At 34.3% G+C, this 18,891-nt stretch overlaps 3 protein-coding genes across 4 annotated transcripts in view; all 3 read right to left on the bottom strand.

The window, feature by feature from the left end:
• The window catches only part of sh3bp1 (SH3-domain binding protein 1), a 32,542-nt gene extending 26,522 nt beyond the window's left edge, over nt 1-6,020 (bottom strand). For both annotated transcript variants that reach the window (XM_056469937.1, XM_056469938.1), the window contains exon 1: nt 5,821-6,020. In XM_056469937.1, coding sequence (XP_056325912.1) covers nt 5,821-5,867 — 47 coding nt within the window. In that variant the 5' untranslated portion in view covers nt 5,868-6,020. The remainder of the gene's footprint in view (nt 1-5,820) is intronic.
• A 2,333-nt stretch (nt 6,021-8,353) lies between these two features.
• Nucleotides 8,354-12,802, bottom strand: pdap1a (pdgfa associated protein 1a). The gene is made up of 6 exons (XM_056469714.1): nt 12,574-12,802; nt 12,146-12,228; nt 11,971-12,039; nt 10,137-10,261; nt 9,903-10,054; nt 8,354-9,506 (listed from the first exon to the last, which is right to left on the bottom strand). Exons 1-6 carry the CDS (start codon nt 12,584-12,586, stop codon nt 9,472-9,474), a joined length of 477 nt encoding a protein of 158 aa, XP_056325689.1. The 5' UTR covers nt 12,587-12,802; the 3' UTR covers nt 8,354-9,471.
• Nucleotides 12,803-14,434: 1,632 nt separating this feature from the next.
• slc16a8 (solute carrier family 16 member 8) lies at nt 14,435-18,648 on the bottom strand. Its single transcript, XM_056469713.1, has 4 exons — nt 18,398-18,648; nt 18,171-18,314; nt 14,861-15,685; nt 14,435-14,770 (listed from the first exon to the last, which is right to left on the bottom strand). Exons 1-4 carry the CDS (start codon nt 18,612-18,614, stop codon nt 14,595-14,597), a joined length of 1,362 nt encoding a protein of 453 aa, XP_056325688.1. The 5' UTR covers nt 18,615-18,648; the 3' UTR covers nt 14,435-14,594.
• Between the last annotated feature and the right edge of the window lie 243 nt (nt 18,649-18,891).

Here is an 18,891-nt window from a genome sequence, read left to right as displayed (position 1 = left end):
GATGATAACAGCCTTCTGTGCCTACCAGTAGGCGCAGAATGCCAGTTGCAACCCAGCACTGGGAAACATCCATACACACTCATTCACACACATACACTACAGCCAATTTAGTTTATTCAATTCATCTATAGCGCATGTCTTTGGACAGTGGGGGAAACAGGGGCACCTGGAGGAACCCAACATGGGGAGAGCATGCAAACTCCACACAGAAATGCCAAATGACCCAGACGGAACTCGAACCATTGACTTTCTTACTGTGAGGCGACAGTGCAAACCACTGAGCCACTGTGCCGACCCTAATACTATGTTTAATTTCTGCATAATTTGAGGTTAATGATTTAGTATCCTATTGCAAATTTACAGTTTGGTACATAGTTTGTTGGGAATGCTTTTGTTTGTTTTTCACTTAAACTGAAAGACAGCAATCAAAAAAGAGGAAGAGCCCACATTTGATTAGAAAAATCCATAATCATTATGATATTATATGATATTATAAAGTGTCAAACGCTATCAAAACAGTAGCAGAGTAAAATGTACAGGCCTACAACAGATCTGTAGCACAGCAGAAATTAAAACACTGGATGTAGACACCATTAAACTTTTATATTGGAAGCCATGCTAAAATTCATAAGCATTCACTAAACATTTACATAAATCCTGTAGATCATAAGTTGTCATTCATCATTCACTGATACACCAAATCATATTCATGAACATTATTACAGTAAAAATAAAAATGAATTGAGGAAATCCATAAATATATTTACTAAACATATACAGTTGAAGTCAGAATTATTAGCCCCCTTTGAATTTTCTTTTTTCAATATTTCCCAAATTATGTTTAACAGAGCAAAGGAATTTTCACAGTACGTCTGATAATATTTTTTCTTCCAGAGAAAGTCTTTTTTGTTTTATTTTGGCTAGAATAAAAGCCGTTTTAATTTTTTTAAATTAATTTTACGGTCAAAATTATTAGCCCCTTTAAGCTATATTTTTTCCCGATAGTCTACAAAACAAACCATCGTTATACAATAACTTGCCTAATTACTCTAACCTGCCTAGTTAACTTAATTAACCCAGTTGAGCCTTTAAATGTCACTTTAAGCTGTACAGAAGTGTCTTGAAAAATATCTAGTGAAATATTATTAACTGTCATCATGGAAAAGATAAAAGAAATCAGTTATTAGAGAAGAGTAATTAAAACTATTATGTTTAGAAATGTTTTGAAAAATCTTCTCTCCGTTAAACAGAAATTGGGGAATAAAATAAACAGGGGCGAATAATTCAGGGGCGTAATAATTCTGACTTCAACTGTATATTTTGTAGGCATTAATACAGCAGCATTTTTATCTTTCAATTTTCAAAAAATGGTTAGGAGATGTATTAATTGTTTCTATCATTGCATGACTTAGCTACACCTCTTTACTGCGGTTCACAAAACACTGGGATAGTAAAGTATTACTATCACAAGCATTTGTTAAAAAGACATGCCTACTCAGTCAGTATGAAATCTTATGTCCATTAATTTGTTTCCGGGTGAATCAATATGTAATGAATCAGTAGAATGAATGATTCAATAATCTATCAGTGACTAATGCTGCTTCTGATGAAGAATCCCCTAAAATCAGACACAAACTGAAAGTGATATCATTGTTGTTACTAAAGTTGCTGAATCCTTGACTGCTGAAAATATATTGATATTTAAGAAATTACTCACTTGAGTTCAAGCAGAAGAGTTGAGAAATATGACTCAAGTTAGAGTCAATTGTACGGTGAAATTAGAGATTGCCGACATTAATAAGCCAATATATTGTAATAATGAACATCCACGGTATTGATGTACAGTTGAAGTCAGAATTACTAGCCCCCCTGAATTATTAGCCCCCCTGTTTTTGTTTAACGAAGAGAAGATGTTTTCAACACATTTCTAAACAAAATAGTTTCAATAACTCATTTCTAATAACTGATTTATTTTATCTTTGCCATGATGACAGTAAATAACATTTTACTACATATTTTTCAAGACACTTCTGTACAGCTTAAAGTGACATTTAAAGGCTTAACTAGGTTAATTAGGTTAACCAGGTTAGGGTAATTTGGCAAGTTACTGTATAATGGTTTGTTCTGTAGACAATCGAAAAAATATAGCTTAAAGGGGCTAATTACATTACAACATCGATGCTGTAAGGAACCTTGTGAAATTGAAAAAAGTCACATAAAGCTTTCACCAGAAGTTCATCATTGGCTGAAAAACACTAGCTGTGCATAGTCCATTAGTTTAAGTAGTTGCATGTATTTGTAATGTGTATTTTTATTTTCACTTGAATGAATTTTAGTGCTATATTGGTACTTTTACTACATCTACATTTACAACAGTCCAAAGTAGCACTTTATTTAATTATTTTTTTCTGTGAGTCCAAAAGTAATTATTTTAACATTTTTTAAAATATTTTAATGTCTGCCTCATACATCCATTTTTCTTTGGTTTAGTCCCTTTATTCATCAGGGGTCGCCACATCGGAATATACCGCCAACTTATCCAGCATATGTTTCACACAGTGGATGCCCTTCCAGCTTTAACCCGGTACTGGGAATCATCCCTACACCCTCATTCACACACATACACTCATCGGCCCATTTAGTTTATTCAATTCACCTATAGGACATGTCTTTGGACTGTGGGGGAAACTAGAGCACCCAGAGGAAACCCACAGGAACATGGGGTGAACATACAAACTCCACACAGAAATGCTAGCTGATGTCAGCGCAATAGCCTAGTGGTTAACGCGCCGGCATATGGTGCAGTAGCACGTCAGAGCGTCCTGACTTTGAATCCCAGCTCAAGGACATTTCCCTACCCTTCCCCTCCTCTCTCTCTCTCCAGCTTCGCTTCCTGTCTCAATATTGTCCTATCTAATAAGGGCAAAAGGCCAAAAATAAATCTTTAAAAAAAAAGAAATGCTAGCTAACCCAGCTGGAACTCGAACCAGCGACCTTCTTGCTGTGAGGCGACAGTGCTAACCTCTGAGCCACCGTGTCACCCATGTCTGCTTTATAATACACCTTATTCTATTTTTATGTAGATTTTATATTCATAGAAATACATTTTTTTAATTGCAAGCCCATTTTGTTGCATTTATGCAAAAGAATACAAATTACTTACAATTCCAGATTCACTTAACAAGAATACATTGAAAAAGTAAACAGTTTGCAAGACCTTTAACATCTATTAAATCTCTAAATCGCTGTTGTCTTTTTTATTTTGCCCTCTTCAATCTCAATTTCTTTACCTATTATATATTCTATTGATATTTCTGTGTTTTTAGTTTTGATTTTTGCTATTTTTTCCTCGTTTTTTTGTCGTAGTGATTGTTATTGTAAATGATATATATCTCTTATAAAACAAATTTTAAAAAGACACAAAAAACGTTGCACACAATGAACAGGAGACTGATTAGACTGCATATCACTGATGAGAAGATGACGGATGCCTACCGTATGATGACTGAAATTGCCAAATATTCTTAACCAATAACTAAATGCACTAAATGTTACGTTTTCACAAACTACATGCAAACGCATCAACCTTTCATGGTGTAATACTCACTACTCTTGCACTACCTTTTAAAAGGGCTACGTTATACTCATAGTTTGAGTAAAATTTACAACAGATACATTTACTTTACTTGCACTACATTTTTTGCTGAGTAGTTGTACTTATTCCACACCACACAATAAGGCTCCAATAGTTAACATTAATTTAACTAAACTCACCATGAAAACTTCAAAAGCTTTTATTAAATTTATGTGATATTCATTTCATGGTTAATTCTTAATAACGTGATGAAATCAGTCATAATCTCATTACAAGTCATAAGCGTGTAGTAAATAACTAATAAAATCCAGTTGTCGTTGTTTTTTTACAAATGTTAACATAGTAACTCTAATAAATCTGTCTTCTTTCACGTTGCTGATTTTAACGCATTAACTAATATCCACTAATGAGACTTTATTGTAAAGTGTTTTCATGCTGAAAAACAAATCAACCACTTTAAGATGCAGAAACATACAGCAACACTATACTAAAATTAGAGAGCTGATGCTGCTGCTGTTCAAAAAAGGCCAGAGTGAGGGGAAGTGGACTGTATTGACTGAAGCCATTTTACTAGCTCTCCCTCACATTTAACCACAACCTTGTGCTGCATGCATTATTGTGCATAAACACACAAACTGGATCTGCATTTCTGTTCGGAACAGTTGTTAAAGACGAGGTGACGTGCAGTTTTCTGTATGCAACGCAAAGCAGCCAAGACACACATACAAACACACATACACTGATGAGGTGATCAGGTTACACCGCTATTGCATCAGATTTTATATTCTGAATCAACATCTTATTAGTCAATAAAAAAAAGATCTGAGGTTAGTAAAAAGAAAATAATATTGCTTAAAGTACTTAATTTTACTTTCTTAATCTCCAGTAAAGTTCAAAAGTTTAAGGTTGTATTTTTTTTTATGATTTTGAAAGACATCAGTTTAGCAAAGGCCGTATTAAATTATAAAATATGTTTATAATCTAAAATCAGTGTAATTTTTTATGATGGTAAAGCTGATTTTTTTAAACAGTGCTTCAGTATTTAGTGTTATACTTCTTGCAAATTTATACTCAATAAAACATTGTAATCAATTTTGAAAACAGTGTATGATTTTAGGAATATTTGATGAATAAACTTTGTAACGTTATAAATGTCTTTACTGTCACTTTGGACCAATATTATGCATGAATGATTGATTTATAAACAAGTCTACTTATTTATTTATCTGCTAAGTATATGCTAAAACAGATCATAACTGGATATCTAAAGCATAAATATAATTTAAGATCCCCTTAAAAAGCCTTAAATACTGTATGAAAAAACATGATTGACAATTCTGAACAGCACCAGAGCATAAAAATAATAAACAAACAAGTTAACAATTAAAAAACAAACTGACCTAAAACATTTACATGCTACTGTACATCAACACATCAATTAAAAATACAGATTATTTAATTATACTGTACAGCCAGTTCTACATGACATTACCAAGCACATACTGTACATGTTTTTAACGTATTCAGCTACAAAGGTCACAAAAACAATTTCACCAGTGTGGTATTGTGTGTGCTTGGCTTCTGGGCTTTAGAAGTTTATTAATATCCTGTTAACGTCATACAAGGCGGCTTGCAAAACAAGCATCTTGTTCTGTGCAGCCTGCAATGTATGCTCTCCACCCTCACAAAAGAAATGATAAGTAATAAGATAATAAAGGAGACCACATAATAATATATGCAGTGAAATATACTGCTCAAAAAAATAAAGGGAACATTTTGAGTTACATTGTGTTGTTAAAGTGTTCTCTTTATTTATTTTTTTTTTTTGAGCAGTATGTATTGTCAAAGAACATGCACGAGAGGGTAAATGTGACTAAACTTTCATACTTCATAAATTGTCATACTTCATTTTCACAGTCAACCTTAGGTTCCTCAGGCTTGAACAATTGAAACAAGACAAAAATAACATAGTCAGAGTAATAAAAAATAGTAAAGATCTAATCACACTGTTATCAGATTCATATTTTCAGCACAACACACTATTTTAAAAAATCACCTTCCTCATTTCAGTCACATTAGTAGAAATAAAGCTATTAATATTATATTTTTCTACATAAAATAAGCAGGTCTACAGTATAAAAAGATCTCATGTGATGACATTCCAGTAACACTGTCACAAACAACGCCACAAACATGGTCTGAAATCAACAAATGAAAGTACTTACTTCCCCCCATTTCCAAACTGCTTTAAGATGTTAAACTGCTTCAGCATGATTGTGGAGAATTTGTGGCCTTCTTCACCTCCTTGATTTGTACACGCAGTTCAAGAGTATTTTAGTATCATTTGATGAAGATTATTGCTCTGTGGACTCATTAGTCAGGCATGTCATTCAGACGCGTGTCAGCAGCAGCCTCCACTTGACTGTTTCACATTTGTACGCACACCTCTCTACTCGGAGAAAGAGGAAGTTACCAACAGCATAAGAGGAAAGACATTTTCATTTCATGCTGTGAAAGTCATGCAGAGCTTTCTGGCCACATAGAACGCTGAAGCACGGGAGATTTTCAAAGCGCAGAGCTTTCAATTTCTGTATATAACAACTTTGCTAAATATTAAAAACATAAATTTTAACGAGTTACATTTTATTAATAAGTTTATATTTTATTAGAATTTGAGTGTTTTTAAGTGTAGCTATATGCAATAAATAGGTTTTTGTGGTACTGTGAAAGACCTGTCAAGTTGAATTTATATAATATTTTAAAATCTAAAATAAAATAATATAATATAATATAATATACTTTTATATTTTAATATTTGAAATCCCATTTATTGTTGTGATGGTGCCTGAATTTTCAGCAGCCATCTTCTGTGTCATTTCATTTAGAAATGATCATTTGGAATTAAGGTACTAATTATTAATTATCAAAATATTATCAAGATATCAAAATATTTATATCATTGTTCTACAAACAGTCTTTCCTTGAAGATGTTATGTATATAATTTTTATATAGATGATTTTCTTTAAACTAAAAAAGTGATACTGTAAATTTTGATCAATTGGTTTGGTCAAATATTAATTTACTCAAACCTGTGAATACAGGTCTGATAATATTGATCTTAAATTGCTTTAAAAAAATTCAAAACAGCTTTTATTCCAGCCAAACAAAATAAGATCTTCCTAAGAATATAGGAGATAATGTCCCTACTGAAAAAAACAGCCTAAACTAACCTAGGCTGGTTGGTTGGTTTTAGCTTGTCAACCAGCCTGGTTTTAGAGGTGTTTTGGTCATTCCAGGCTGGTTTCCAGCCTGGTCTTAGCTGGTCAGGCTGGAAGATGACCAGCTAAAACCAGCCAACCAGCTTAGGCTGGTTTAAGCTGTTTTTTTCAGTAGGGTGAAAATTACCTTGCTAAACATCACTTATAAAATATTTGAAAAATAATTTAAAATCCAGAGGACTACTAGGGCAAATATAGAAACTAAATATTTACCTATATATGAGTACCATATTGTTTCTTTGTTTTAATTTCGTTAATACTAACAGCTATTTAAAATGCGCTGTTTGTGTGTGCAAACAGCAGGATGTGAAAAAGGTGAAAGGGGAAATCATTTTATATCCTATAAGGAGTGCCGTCACACAGATCATTTCCTTGAGAATTACGAACTGAAACCAACGGAATGTCCCGTAGAAATAAACACGCTATGATGAGGAAGAGAGGGACTCCTAAAGGTGGCCTTCTAAATTACAGAACACAACAGTAGGCTAGTTTAATACAACATCAGAATAAATTAATATACAACAATAACTGTGTAATCTTTGCTTACTGGCTCAATGAATGGCTACTGGTCTTTTCTGCAGTGGAAAACAAACTCAAACAGAATAAAATGTTTGATTCAGATGTAGACAAATATTAATACAGGTCTGTCACTAATATTTACCTTAAGATGCTATTCTTTTTTTAAATAATAATATAATAAATAAATCTAATAAACTAATTGTTTAGTTACTATACACATTGAAAAAGGCAATAATCCACAAGCATCCTCCCACATCCGCGTTGACAGAAGCAGCGGAGTCACGTGACATTGTGTTCGAGGTCTTTACACACCAGACTTAGATGTACGCTACGTCGAAAAAAAAAACGCAATTTATCAACGCAGTTTGTTAATAATCGCTAAAATAAGTTTATAAGATGCAGCTTTCTTCCTTTGAAGCACTTTCTCACCACCTTCTAAAATGCACCCTTTGCAGTTTTAGTAATTTTTAAGTTATTTATTATGCAGTTTTTTTCTTATATCCACATCATCATCTTTTCTATGGTTCACCTTAATGAAATCTCCCCATTTTAAATGATGTTTTCTTAAAATGAATCCGCAAAAAAAAAAAAAAAAAAAAAAAAAAAAAAAAAAAAAGAATTAATCGAAAATAATTGATTGCTCCATGATTAGGGGTTTAAGACAAAAGTGTGTGCAAATTTCCTGGGGCGCTAAGCAGCTGCTTACTTCGCTTATTGGTTAAATGTGTCCCTGGTCACAACAGATGATGAACTAATATCTCTTCATCAGTTTCATTCATGTCTCAGAGATAGAAAATGAAATAAAGATTTGTCTAAAGGCACTGCATCACTAATACTGTAATACTACATATGACCTCAGTATTAAATGTGGTTATAGTAAAATAAAGCTTCCTGAACAACAAACAAACTCAACATTCATGTGATGAACTGCTAAGTTATTGACTCACAAAAAGGAAACAATTTTATTTACCAATTTATTTATTTATTTTTATACAAGTTTCAAATAAGGAACTCCACTGATTGATCAATATTCCATGTAAATATTTCAGTACTGATGAATGCTTTACAAACGTTAAAACATTATGTAAATAGTTGTGTTTAAGAACTGGAAAAAAAAGGTTGCACCATCAGCATCAATACAATATTGCTTTCCTTAAACAGTCAAGGCATGTCCGGTCCCAGAATTGGGCTAAAGCATAAAACACTTCTAAATAGTTTGAGGACACATCAGTGTCTGGTTGTGCCAAAACAATGGTCCCACTTGAAGAGAAGTATAAAACCCCTGAGTAAAGGGGCATTATAGAAGATGATACAGTGAATACTCTATCCTGAGGTGTTGTGGAGAAATGCAACCACTTAGTCGGTCGGCTGTGCTGAAGCAGCTATTTAATACTGTCCTGATGAAAGCGATACTTTGTTCCAAGATTAAATTGCATTATATTGTCTTTCAGTATTGAAAACCTGCAGCATTAAGTCCATGCACGTCCTGATCTCAAGCAACACCCTACCAATACCCTTGAAATGACAACATCTGCATTGTTTTGCACTTAAACAGAATGAGGCCACAAAGGTGGACAAAACTGAAGACAGTACCAGGATTGATGTCATTTTATACATAAACACTGAATGTCTGTTTAGTGTTTGACCGTTCTACAACCTGCTTCATCTGTCCCCGTCAGAAAACAACAGCTAAAGTGAGCAACACCTGCAACCCCACACCTCACTCTTCCATAACCTCCCAATCTAATGTAATGGTGAAAACATCATAAAAGTGTAGACATTTAGAGTAAACTTCAGCAGCTTTAGAGTCTGAGCACAGTGAATGTGTCAACGAAGGGAGTGAGGTGTGTGACGTTTGGTGGTACTAAAAAAAAAAAAAGACTACTCCAAACTCCAACACCATACACCACTTCCCATCTAACTTCCTATAAATGTCAAAATCTTCCTCCAGCATTGAATGAATGGATGGAGGAAGGATGACATGTATGGATACCCCTGAGCTGTTTCCTCTAAATATCTAGCACCCCTCCCTCCCTCCCTCCCCAGAAAAGCCCCTGTCCGGTGTCATGATGCTCAGGTTAGCGTTTCGACTTTGCCTCTTCTGCTTCTTTTTCTGAAAAAGATTAAAGACAGGTTCACCTTTTAAAAAAAGCACACAACACCATCTCAAACAATAAGAAAGCTATTTTGTGAAACTGTGACATCCTGCAGATGCATATTAAGTGTTCAGTGATTAGATGTGTGCAAAAATCTGACAAACAGGAAATAATAATGTAATCTGCAAACTAAAGGGCCATAATGTGCACATGTGCATAGTGTTTTACATGCTTGGTTTGCATGATACAGCATTTTTTGACAACAATGCAGTTCGCATGGGTTAAAATATAGATTTTCTCCACTGACATACTTGAGCACATTTTAATGTACAAACAGCTACAGAGAATTTTAAACGATTTGATCCATTATACAGGTTGTTGTTGATTGCGCCCTCCTCAGAAGCCCAGCTCACCTTTCCTCAGCTCTTCTCTCTTCTTAGCTGCATCCTCTCTTTGCTTTTTAATAATGGCCAGCCTGGCGAGGTCTGCCCTGGCCTGCTCCGTCTTCCCCTCGAGATGCAGCTTCATGTATCGTTCTTTAGCCTTCTGCTTCTCAATCTCCTCCCTCCACAGGGAAACACATACACAGACTCAAATAATCCTTTCAATTCATTGTTTTGAGGTTAAGTATATGCTATCTCACATACCTTTCTCGTCGCGAGAGCTCTTTAGGTGCATTGACATCGATTTCCACAACCTTCTTGCTCTTCTGGGAAACTCTATTGGGATTCTCTATTTCAATTAATCCTTCGACACCTTTCCTTTTAGGTTGCTTCAAAAGAGAATGATAATATATATATACACACATACACATATAAAATACATAAATAAATCGGATCATTACATTAAAAGAATTTAAAAAAAATCAGGAATAGCCTCCACAGTACAATCATAACCTAATATGAAACAGTTAGAAAATATTAGAAAAAATGATCATGGTATAATTTGTATTAAAATGTATGATCTATCATTACTGGATCAGCATATTTTGATGAAACCGTGACAGAAATTTATCAGCAGCACGTACTTCTCAAAGCAATAAAAACTTCCCATATTCTAAAGACTGATTCTTACAAGAATAAAAATCTGTAATGTTGTTTAACACAAATACACTTACATATATTTATAGCTATAGTTCATTTTAAAGGTTAAATACATGTTTGAACTATTTTGTTTGTGTACGTCACAAAAAAGATGAACCAGAATCAAGTGTAAACAGCAAGTGTAAGGCATGTCATATTGCATAGTAAGGTAATTAACCTTTCTAGTTTTTCCATACAGTTGATGAGAAAGCCCCTGAGCTTCACACAAAGCTTCTTTTAGCAATCACAAAGTAAAACAGTTTATGAACAACTAATTCAGGTTTAATGTTTTGTATTCTAAATATATTGTTAAATAGAAGTTTCATGATTTCACTTAACTGGAAATGCTGGTATCCCATTATTAGGATGGTCCCTTTTGACAAGTTACATTTTAACTACATGCCAACTAATCATCAATAGTAGACGTCTACAGACACTGCTCCACCAACAGACATCCAATTAACTAATAGATACTTTGCTTACAGTCTCCTAAACTAATACTCTGAGAATTAGTTGGTATGTCATTCCAATGAATCCTATAAATCAACAAAATGTTAAAGGGGTCATCAAAATAAAGTGTCAGACATGCTTTTTGATTACTATAACCCCAGAGCAAAATAGTAGCTTGGAAATAATAAGAATTCCATAGGACCCTATAAAGGATACATTTACACACAAATGTTTAGAACAAAGTAAAATAATTTAGATGTTGTCATGAAACAATGTTTCATGACATATTATAGCGTAAACCTGTCCAATTGAATGAAGAGGGACATATTAAAAATATTTAAAAGGTGAACACAAACCCAAAATAAATATTTACTTTATTAAGAGGGTCTCTTCTATATGTTGGAGATAAATGGAAGAAAATCTGAGTATCTCAAATGAGGATTGGGGGAATATTTGTAAAACTCAATGGAATAGACCAGCTCAACCATGTGGAGAGAATACTGTTGGGAAAATGTTCTAAGGTTTTTCATCACACAGAGGAAAGGGCATCAGCTGCTGGAGAATGTGTGGGGGAAAAGTTGCTAAAAACCATCATGTTTTTTTTGGACTGTCAGAAATTAACCCCATACTGGAAAGAGATACATTTAGACAGCATTTTGAAGTAGAGATTGCTCTCACTTGTGAATCTTTATATTTAGGTAATATAAATTTAAATGGATGGATTAATAAAGACAAGAAACTGTTATTTATTCTTCTAGTAACTAGTAAAGTAATTACAAAAAAGGGTAAAATTCATCACCTAGAGTTAAAGAATGGACTGATTTGATACAGTGATCATTTTCATTAACACAGACTTTATTTGTATTTCAAACAAAAGTTGATGTGTTTGTGAATGTCAGAAAGCTCCATTTACTATATTAGTTTACCAGAATCAACTACAGTGACTCACTTCATCATCACTGCTGGTCTCCTCCTCAGATTCTGATGAACTTCCACGTTCAGCCCCTCCATTCTCCTCCTGCATCCAAAAAAATCAGTTTCTATCATACACACTGATGCTGAGCAAACATCACAGTAATGTAACAACTAACTGTAAATGAAACGTTGAACATCAATAAACTCACCAACTCCTTCTGAGCTCTCATCTGACGGTCAATCTCCTCGGGGTTGCTGAACTGCTTTCCACGGCCCTTGTGACCCTTTTTACCTAAGAATAAGAAAAGTGAGCAACACCTTAAAACCCGAACACACTTAATTCAACATATACGGTTATTTATAACACTATTGTGTTAAACAAGAACAACGGTAACTTAGTCGTTGAAACTATCAGACAATCACATGTGGCTGCTCTGCTCCAGCATGGCCTGAGTTTAGCATACTTGCTTCTTCCACTGTGATTTATACATTATAGAGAAGCTGTAAACACTAATGGTGTCCTTAAATTCACCTTCAATCTCATTCAATCGTTCCGTAAGTCTTTTTACAAAAACCCCGGCTCTGCTGGTGTGCTGGAAAAGACAATTTAGCGACCACGCAGCCAAACGACACTCACCTCCTCTCGGCATTGTGCAAATAGTCTGTGGCGATGAAAATACTCAAAGGAAAAATATAATTTCCGCTCCTATAATTGCATATAGCCGTAAGGATTAAATAACTTTATTATACTCTGTCAACTCCTTAAAAATTGGGCTGTTTTAAAGTAAAATGTGACTGAACCTCGCTGACGCAAAACCTGACCGTGAAAGCACTATTTTGCCGCTTCCTGAGTGACGTCAGCCGAATTTACTGGCGATGATTGACTGCTGGACTAGCCAATCAAAATTTAAGACGCTTTCTACGTCAGTGTTGTTTGTCCAAATTCGTGTATTGTATTTGAATATGTAATACCTGTTGCTTTTGTGGCATTCAATTAATAAAGTGGAAAAAATCGTTTATGGTATTGAATTTATTTTATGCAAAGTATTGTAGTATTATTTAAATAGCCTACCATTATATTAAATGATTACATGCTGATTTTATGCATACTTAAAGTATGTTATTTTTATCCAGGTAATGTAATATGTGCAATATTGTTATCTTGGACTATTCTTTGAATTCTTTGAATTTTTTGTATTACTTTTGGATCTTTAGTTCTTTATATCTATGATGGTAGAAACAAATTATTTGCGTAATGTTATGTAATTAAAATCAGTAATGACAATTTATATTGATTGATTTATTGATTATTTACAGTGCTCAGCATAATTGAGAACACCCCATTTTAAAAATGAATATATTTATCCATTTCTCAGTGAAATAAGCAATGTATTTTTGTGCATTTAAACAAGACAGATTTATTAAACAGATTTATTTATTAAAATAATATTTTAGTCACCAAACATATTTAGAAATTGAAAGATAATACAATTGAATTCAAGCAAAATAGTGCAAAAAAAGACAATCTATGAAATTTCAACTAAATTTTTCACATTTTTTAATACTCTTGATTTAATATTTTCTAATACATATAAATTTAGCTGTACTAGTTTTTTGGCTTTTGGAAGTCATTTTGTTAGATAAGCTCCAGATTTGGCTTCAGTACGGACTAATCTAATGTATATGCACAAATATAATATTGTAAAGCTTATTAAAGCCTATTAAAAATATTAATTTAAAAGATATTTTTGTGAAGGGTGCACTTATATATGCTGAGCACTGTATATTTGTATATCTGCAAAAGAGCATTTTGTTATTTGAAACTATTAACCACTAAACTTGTTCTCGTGCCATGAAAACTCTGATATCCCACAACATGTCAGTGAAACAGAGAAAACCTCAGTGATGCGCTTACAAACACACGCACATACATCTAGAAGATTTCAGTCATCGCAAATATATTATTATTATTACTGTTTTATCCATAAACGTTGATTGTTAAGTGTATAGTATATTCTGATCTATTATTTTAATTATTTATTTTGTATTTTTATTTATTTATTATCATATTAGTTCTTTTTAATGTAAACTTTATAAATGCTTTGGCAATACATTTGTAACATTTGTCATGCCAATAAAGCAATTTTTAAATAAAATAAAATAAAATAAAATAGAAGTGAGAGAAAGAGAGAGAGAGAGACTTTCAGTCTTATTATTTTGTTCATTTTTCTGGGTGTTTTTTTTTCTCCAGTTTTTTATTTTAGTGTTTTAACAATCTTATTTCATTTAGGTCTAGTTGCCAAACCAATTGTTATTTTACAATAGCAACACATAATCTAACAGGGCCTAACTCTTAGGCCATGTTAAAGTATGTATATTAAATTATATTATACATACAGAATATCAAAGCAACATAAATATAAAATCACGTTTCTAAGAACATGGCACTCTTGCTTTTTTATTTTTATTACCTTAGACATTTTATTCGTTGACCCATAATTCAATATGTTTCCACTGATTTGTGAAATAGTACAAATTAATATGCAGGAATTAGAAAACATAAACACGCTCATGTAACAAGACACTCACTTCAATAACATAAATAGCTAAACAAAATGTCCCACTTCAAAAAACAACAACAATCTCTCTCTTTACTGCTTATCTTTTAGGATTGACTTCCACATCTGTCTGATGTGTTTGTGGTGAGTCTTTGCGTTTCTTTTGGCTAATACAGCAGAATGAAGCAAGGGCCAGAAATATTCCAGCAGTGATCAGCTCTCCCCCAGCCATGTAAAAAATCAGTTCATAGTTCTTGTATTTATCCACCAAATAACCTGTGGGTGAAAAAAAAGAACAAAAGATTGATCAAATTATGATAGAACTACCATTTTCTAACACACGGTTCACTGTAATGCCTGACTCACCAGCAGAGGGAGGTCCAATCAGCACAGCCACTGCCTCAAAGAGGAGCACTAGGCCTAGTGCACTAGAAAACTTGCTTGTTCCCACAATACCCATCAGCACTTCAAATTGTAGAGCTCCCACCATGCCATAAGACAGGCCGAAAAACACACAAAAGATAATCAGCCCCTTATAGTCTGTGCTCGTAGCTGAACACACATCTGTCAGGCCATTGAAGAGCAAGGCCAGGCTGAAGAAATACGACATCTTGGGTCGGACCCATTTTAAACCTGCCACAACGCCACACGTAGGACGAGCAAAGATGTCAATGAATCCTATAATAGACAACAAAAAGGCAGCCTCCTTGTCAGGCACTCCTTGGTCCTTAGCATAGTTGACTAACAGAATAGTCGGAACAAATAAACCAAGAACGACTATGAATTTTGCGATAATATAGATAATAAGCCCTTTGTCACAAAGTACACTGAAGTCCAGAAGCTTCTTTTTATTGGGCTTTTTATCATTATTGTTTTCACAAACTATATTCTCCTGTCCAGCCTCATGAGGCAGCATTTCCTTCAGCTCTTGATTACAGGCTTTCCTTTCTTTAACCTTCAATGGTCTCATAACAGCACCACATGTGCAACAGTTGAGCAGAAGACCACCGGTAATGAGAAAGCCTCCTCTCCATCCATACTGATCGAGCAGTAATTGTCCTAACGGAGACAGGACTGACAGAAATACCGGGCTTCCAGCTGCAGCCAGTCCATTGGCAAGTGGTCTGCGCTTGTCAAAATAAGACCCCAGCATAATCAGTGATGGTTGGAAGTTCAATGCCAGTCCAAGACCTTTAAAGAGACACATTATTTAAAAAACAGAAGCAAAGAAACTGACATCAACAACTTGGTGAGGTAAGGATGTGCAATGACATGACTTTCAATCTAGATTTTGGACTTACAATGATTATGAAAAACATTAATCGAGATAAAAAGATTATTGCATCATATCCCACACCCCTTCTTGTATCCTTTGATGTGACTTTTGCATCATGGGACATGCTTGATTTTTGGTGAAGTGTATTTGATTCATTCATGTTTTTAAAAGCACAAAAAAGTGCTTGTACTAGAGTGTGCATGCTCTCAGCCTCAGAAATTAGCAGAACACATCCATGTAAAGTTATCTTTTAGCTTAAGGTGTGTGTCTAAATGGTCAAATACATACAAAAGTGTATCAAATGTGGTTATTGTTAGTGATTCTTAGTGATCAAGAGGCATACTAACTCATGACACCACTGACTGCGGTTTTTAGCATCCTTGTTAAAATGCTTGACTCCCATCTTGTCAGATAAGAACATTGGTGCTGTGACCTGGAACGGTGCAGTTAATATAAGAAGTGCAGGTTAACCTGCTCCTCTGGCTTAAAATGCTCATAAGCTATTGATTTTAGAGGCTGCAGTCTTTATCATGATTGTTAGCACACCTTTATCCCTTTTTAATATGTTTGCATGTCATGCTGTTAGATGAGAAATATTACATTCAGTTATAGGCAGTATTTATGATACACATATTTCAAATACGAATTTCAAATACAAAATAGTATTTTGTAATTAGTATTTGATAGGGTTTATAAAAAATGGCTGAATATTTTGTCTACAGAACATGATGACATCATTAAAATGCGGCCTCAGATTGATGCTTTCTCAGTTGTTTGCCTAGGCTTGAGATCAGAACAGGATATTGATTGAGAAGGTGGTCAATGATTAGAGTATGGATGAAAATTACGCACACATAAAGAAAATAACAGACAAATGGCATGGAAATATTTGGGAGCAAGTCCACGAAGTCATTGAATACAGTGTACTGCACAATGTCAGTAATATGTAATGGCGTACAATTTGGCATCAGCATCTTTGCTTAAGAAATTGGATGGAATAAAATACCAGTCCTTGAGAACAGGATGAGGACCCTTCAGCACATAATCATTCTCAGTCTCAATGCATTTAGTCATGTAGACATGATCAAGACAATCTGCTGCGGTTTAAACAGAGCATCAGAATGGGGAAGAAAGGTGATTTAAGTGACTTTGAATGTGGCATAGTTGTTGGTGCCAAATGGGCTGGTCTGTGTATTTCAGAAACTGCTGTACTACTGGCATTTTCACGCACAACCATCTCTAGAGGATGGACCAAAAAAAGAATATATCCAGTGAGTGGCAGTTCTGTAGGCGCAAATGCCTTGTTGATGCCAGAGGTCAGAGGAGAATGGCCAGACTGGTTCCAGAAGATAGAAAGGCAACAGTAACTCAAATAACCACTCGTTACAACCGAGGTATGCAAAAGAGCATCTCTGAATGCACTACACATCACACCTTGAGGCAGATGGGTTACAGCAGCAGAAGACCACACCAGGTGCCACTCCTGTCAGCTAAAAACAGAAAATTGAGGCTACAATTTGCACAGGCTCACAAAGATTGGGCAATCGAAGATTAGAAAATTATGTGGTGGAACGGGAGATTTGCATCACGGGTGCGCAGCTGACAAATCTGCAGCTACTGCGTGATGCTGTCATGTCAATACGGACCAAAATCCCTAAGGAATATTTCCAGTACCTTGTTGAATCTATGCCATGAAGAATTAAGGTAGTTCTGAAAGCAAAGGGGGTTCAATCCGGTACTAGTAGGGTTTATCTAATAAAGTGGCCCATGAGTAGCCACTTTATTAGGCCATATATATATATATATATATATATATATATATATATATATATATATATATATATATATATATATATATATATATATATATATATATATATATATATATATATATATAAAATATATATATATATATATATATATAAAATATATATATATATATATATAGAGAGAGAGAGAGAGAGAGAGAGAGAGAGAGAGAGAGAGAGAGAGAGAGAGAGAGAGAGAGAGAGAGAGAGAGAGAGAGAGAGAGAGAGAGAGAGAGAGAGAGAGAGATTTTATCATTAAATTTGTGACTGTGATGTTTCTATTAGACTGATTAAGAAAAAACGTAAATATAGGATAACTTATTTATTATTAAACCCATTAAATTTAAGAACTTGTTTCACCACACCCAAAAAAGGGTGAAACAGTGTTTTATTGTCATTCATATATTTATGCAGAAATGAAACAACAATTATTTTGAGCTGTGTATATAAACAAACTAAATGAGCAATGAAGCTAAATGAACATTTCAATGACTTACTAGACAGTAATGTGTTATGTTAATGAAATACAAAGACTCAACAATCAGTTTAAGACCTGGAACTAATCATCAAATAATAAACATATTTAAATTACCTGTGATGACACCTGCAGTGATGTAAAGATGGATAATGCTAGTAGCAAAAGATGCACTTATCATCCCAAGTGAGGCCAGTAATCCTCCAACCAACATGACTGGACGGCATCCAAACTTGTTGACCATGATGCTGGAAATGGGACCTGAGTTAAATCCAATATATGAATTTACCATTAGAAATAAAGGACTTCTGACATCTGAAAACAATAAATTTACATTATCTCACCTGAACCGTAGAGCATAGCCAATATTATTGATGAAATCCAGGCTGTGTCTTTATATCCACAGCCAAAGTCATGCATCAGTTCTTTGAAATAAACACTTATAGCTTTTGGGAAGGCATATGAAAAGCCGGTGATGACAAAACCTCCTAAAAGAACAACCCAGCCCCATCCACCATCTGGGGCACCTGCCGTCTCTCGATCTTCTACAATACCTCCCATAGCTGCTCAGACTTCCAAAAGAGACACAAAAACTCTTCAGTATTAGTTAATATACAGATTAGATTCCAGAAATCTTTTAAGAATGAAGATGTAAACCGTTTCTATGTAGTTGATGCACTACGGAACATGTGCTGCTATTCTTGCACCTGTCACATTACACAGAGGAAGTTTTTTGAGCACAAGCCACATTTCTTGTTACCCACCGGAAGTACAGTCATATTTCTACTTATGACACTCATGATTTATATATAGTACAAATAGTATAGATTAGCAAGCA

This window comes from Danio aesculapii, chromosome 12, assembly GCF_903798145.1.
Source record: "Danio aesculapii chromosome 12, fDanAes4.1, whole genome shotgun sequence".
Taxonomy (NCBI): domain Eukaryota; kingdom Metazoa; phylum Chordata; class Actinopteri; order Cypriniformes; family Danionidae; genus Danio; species Danio aesculapii.
Note: the sequence above shows the minus strand (reverse complement) of the source record. Positions and strands in the feature narration are given on the sequence as shown.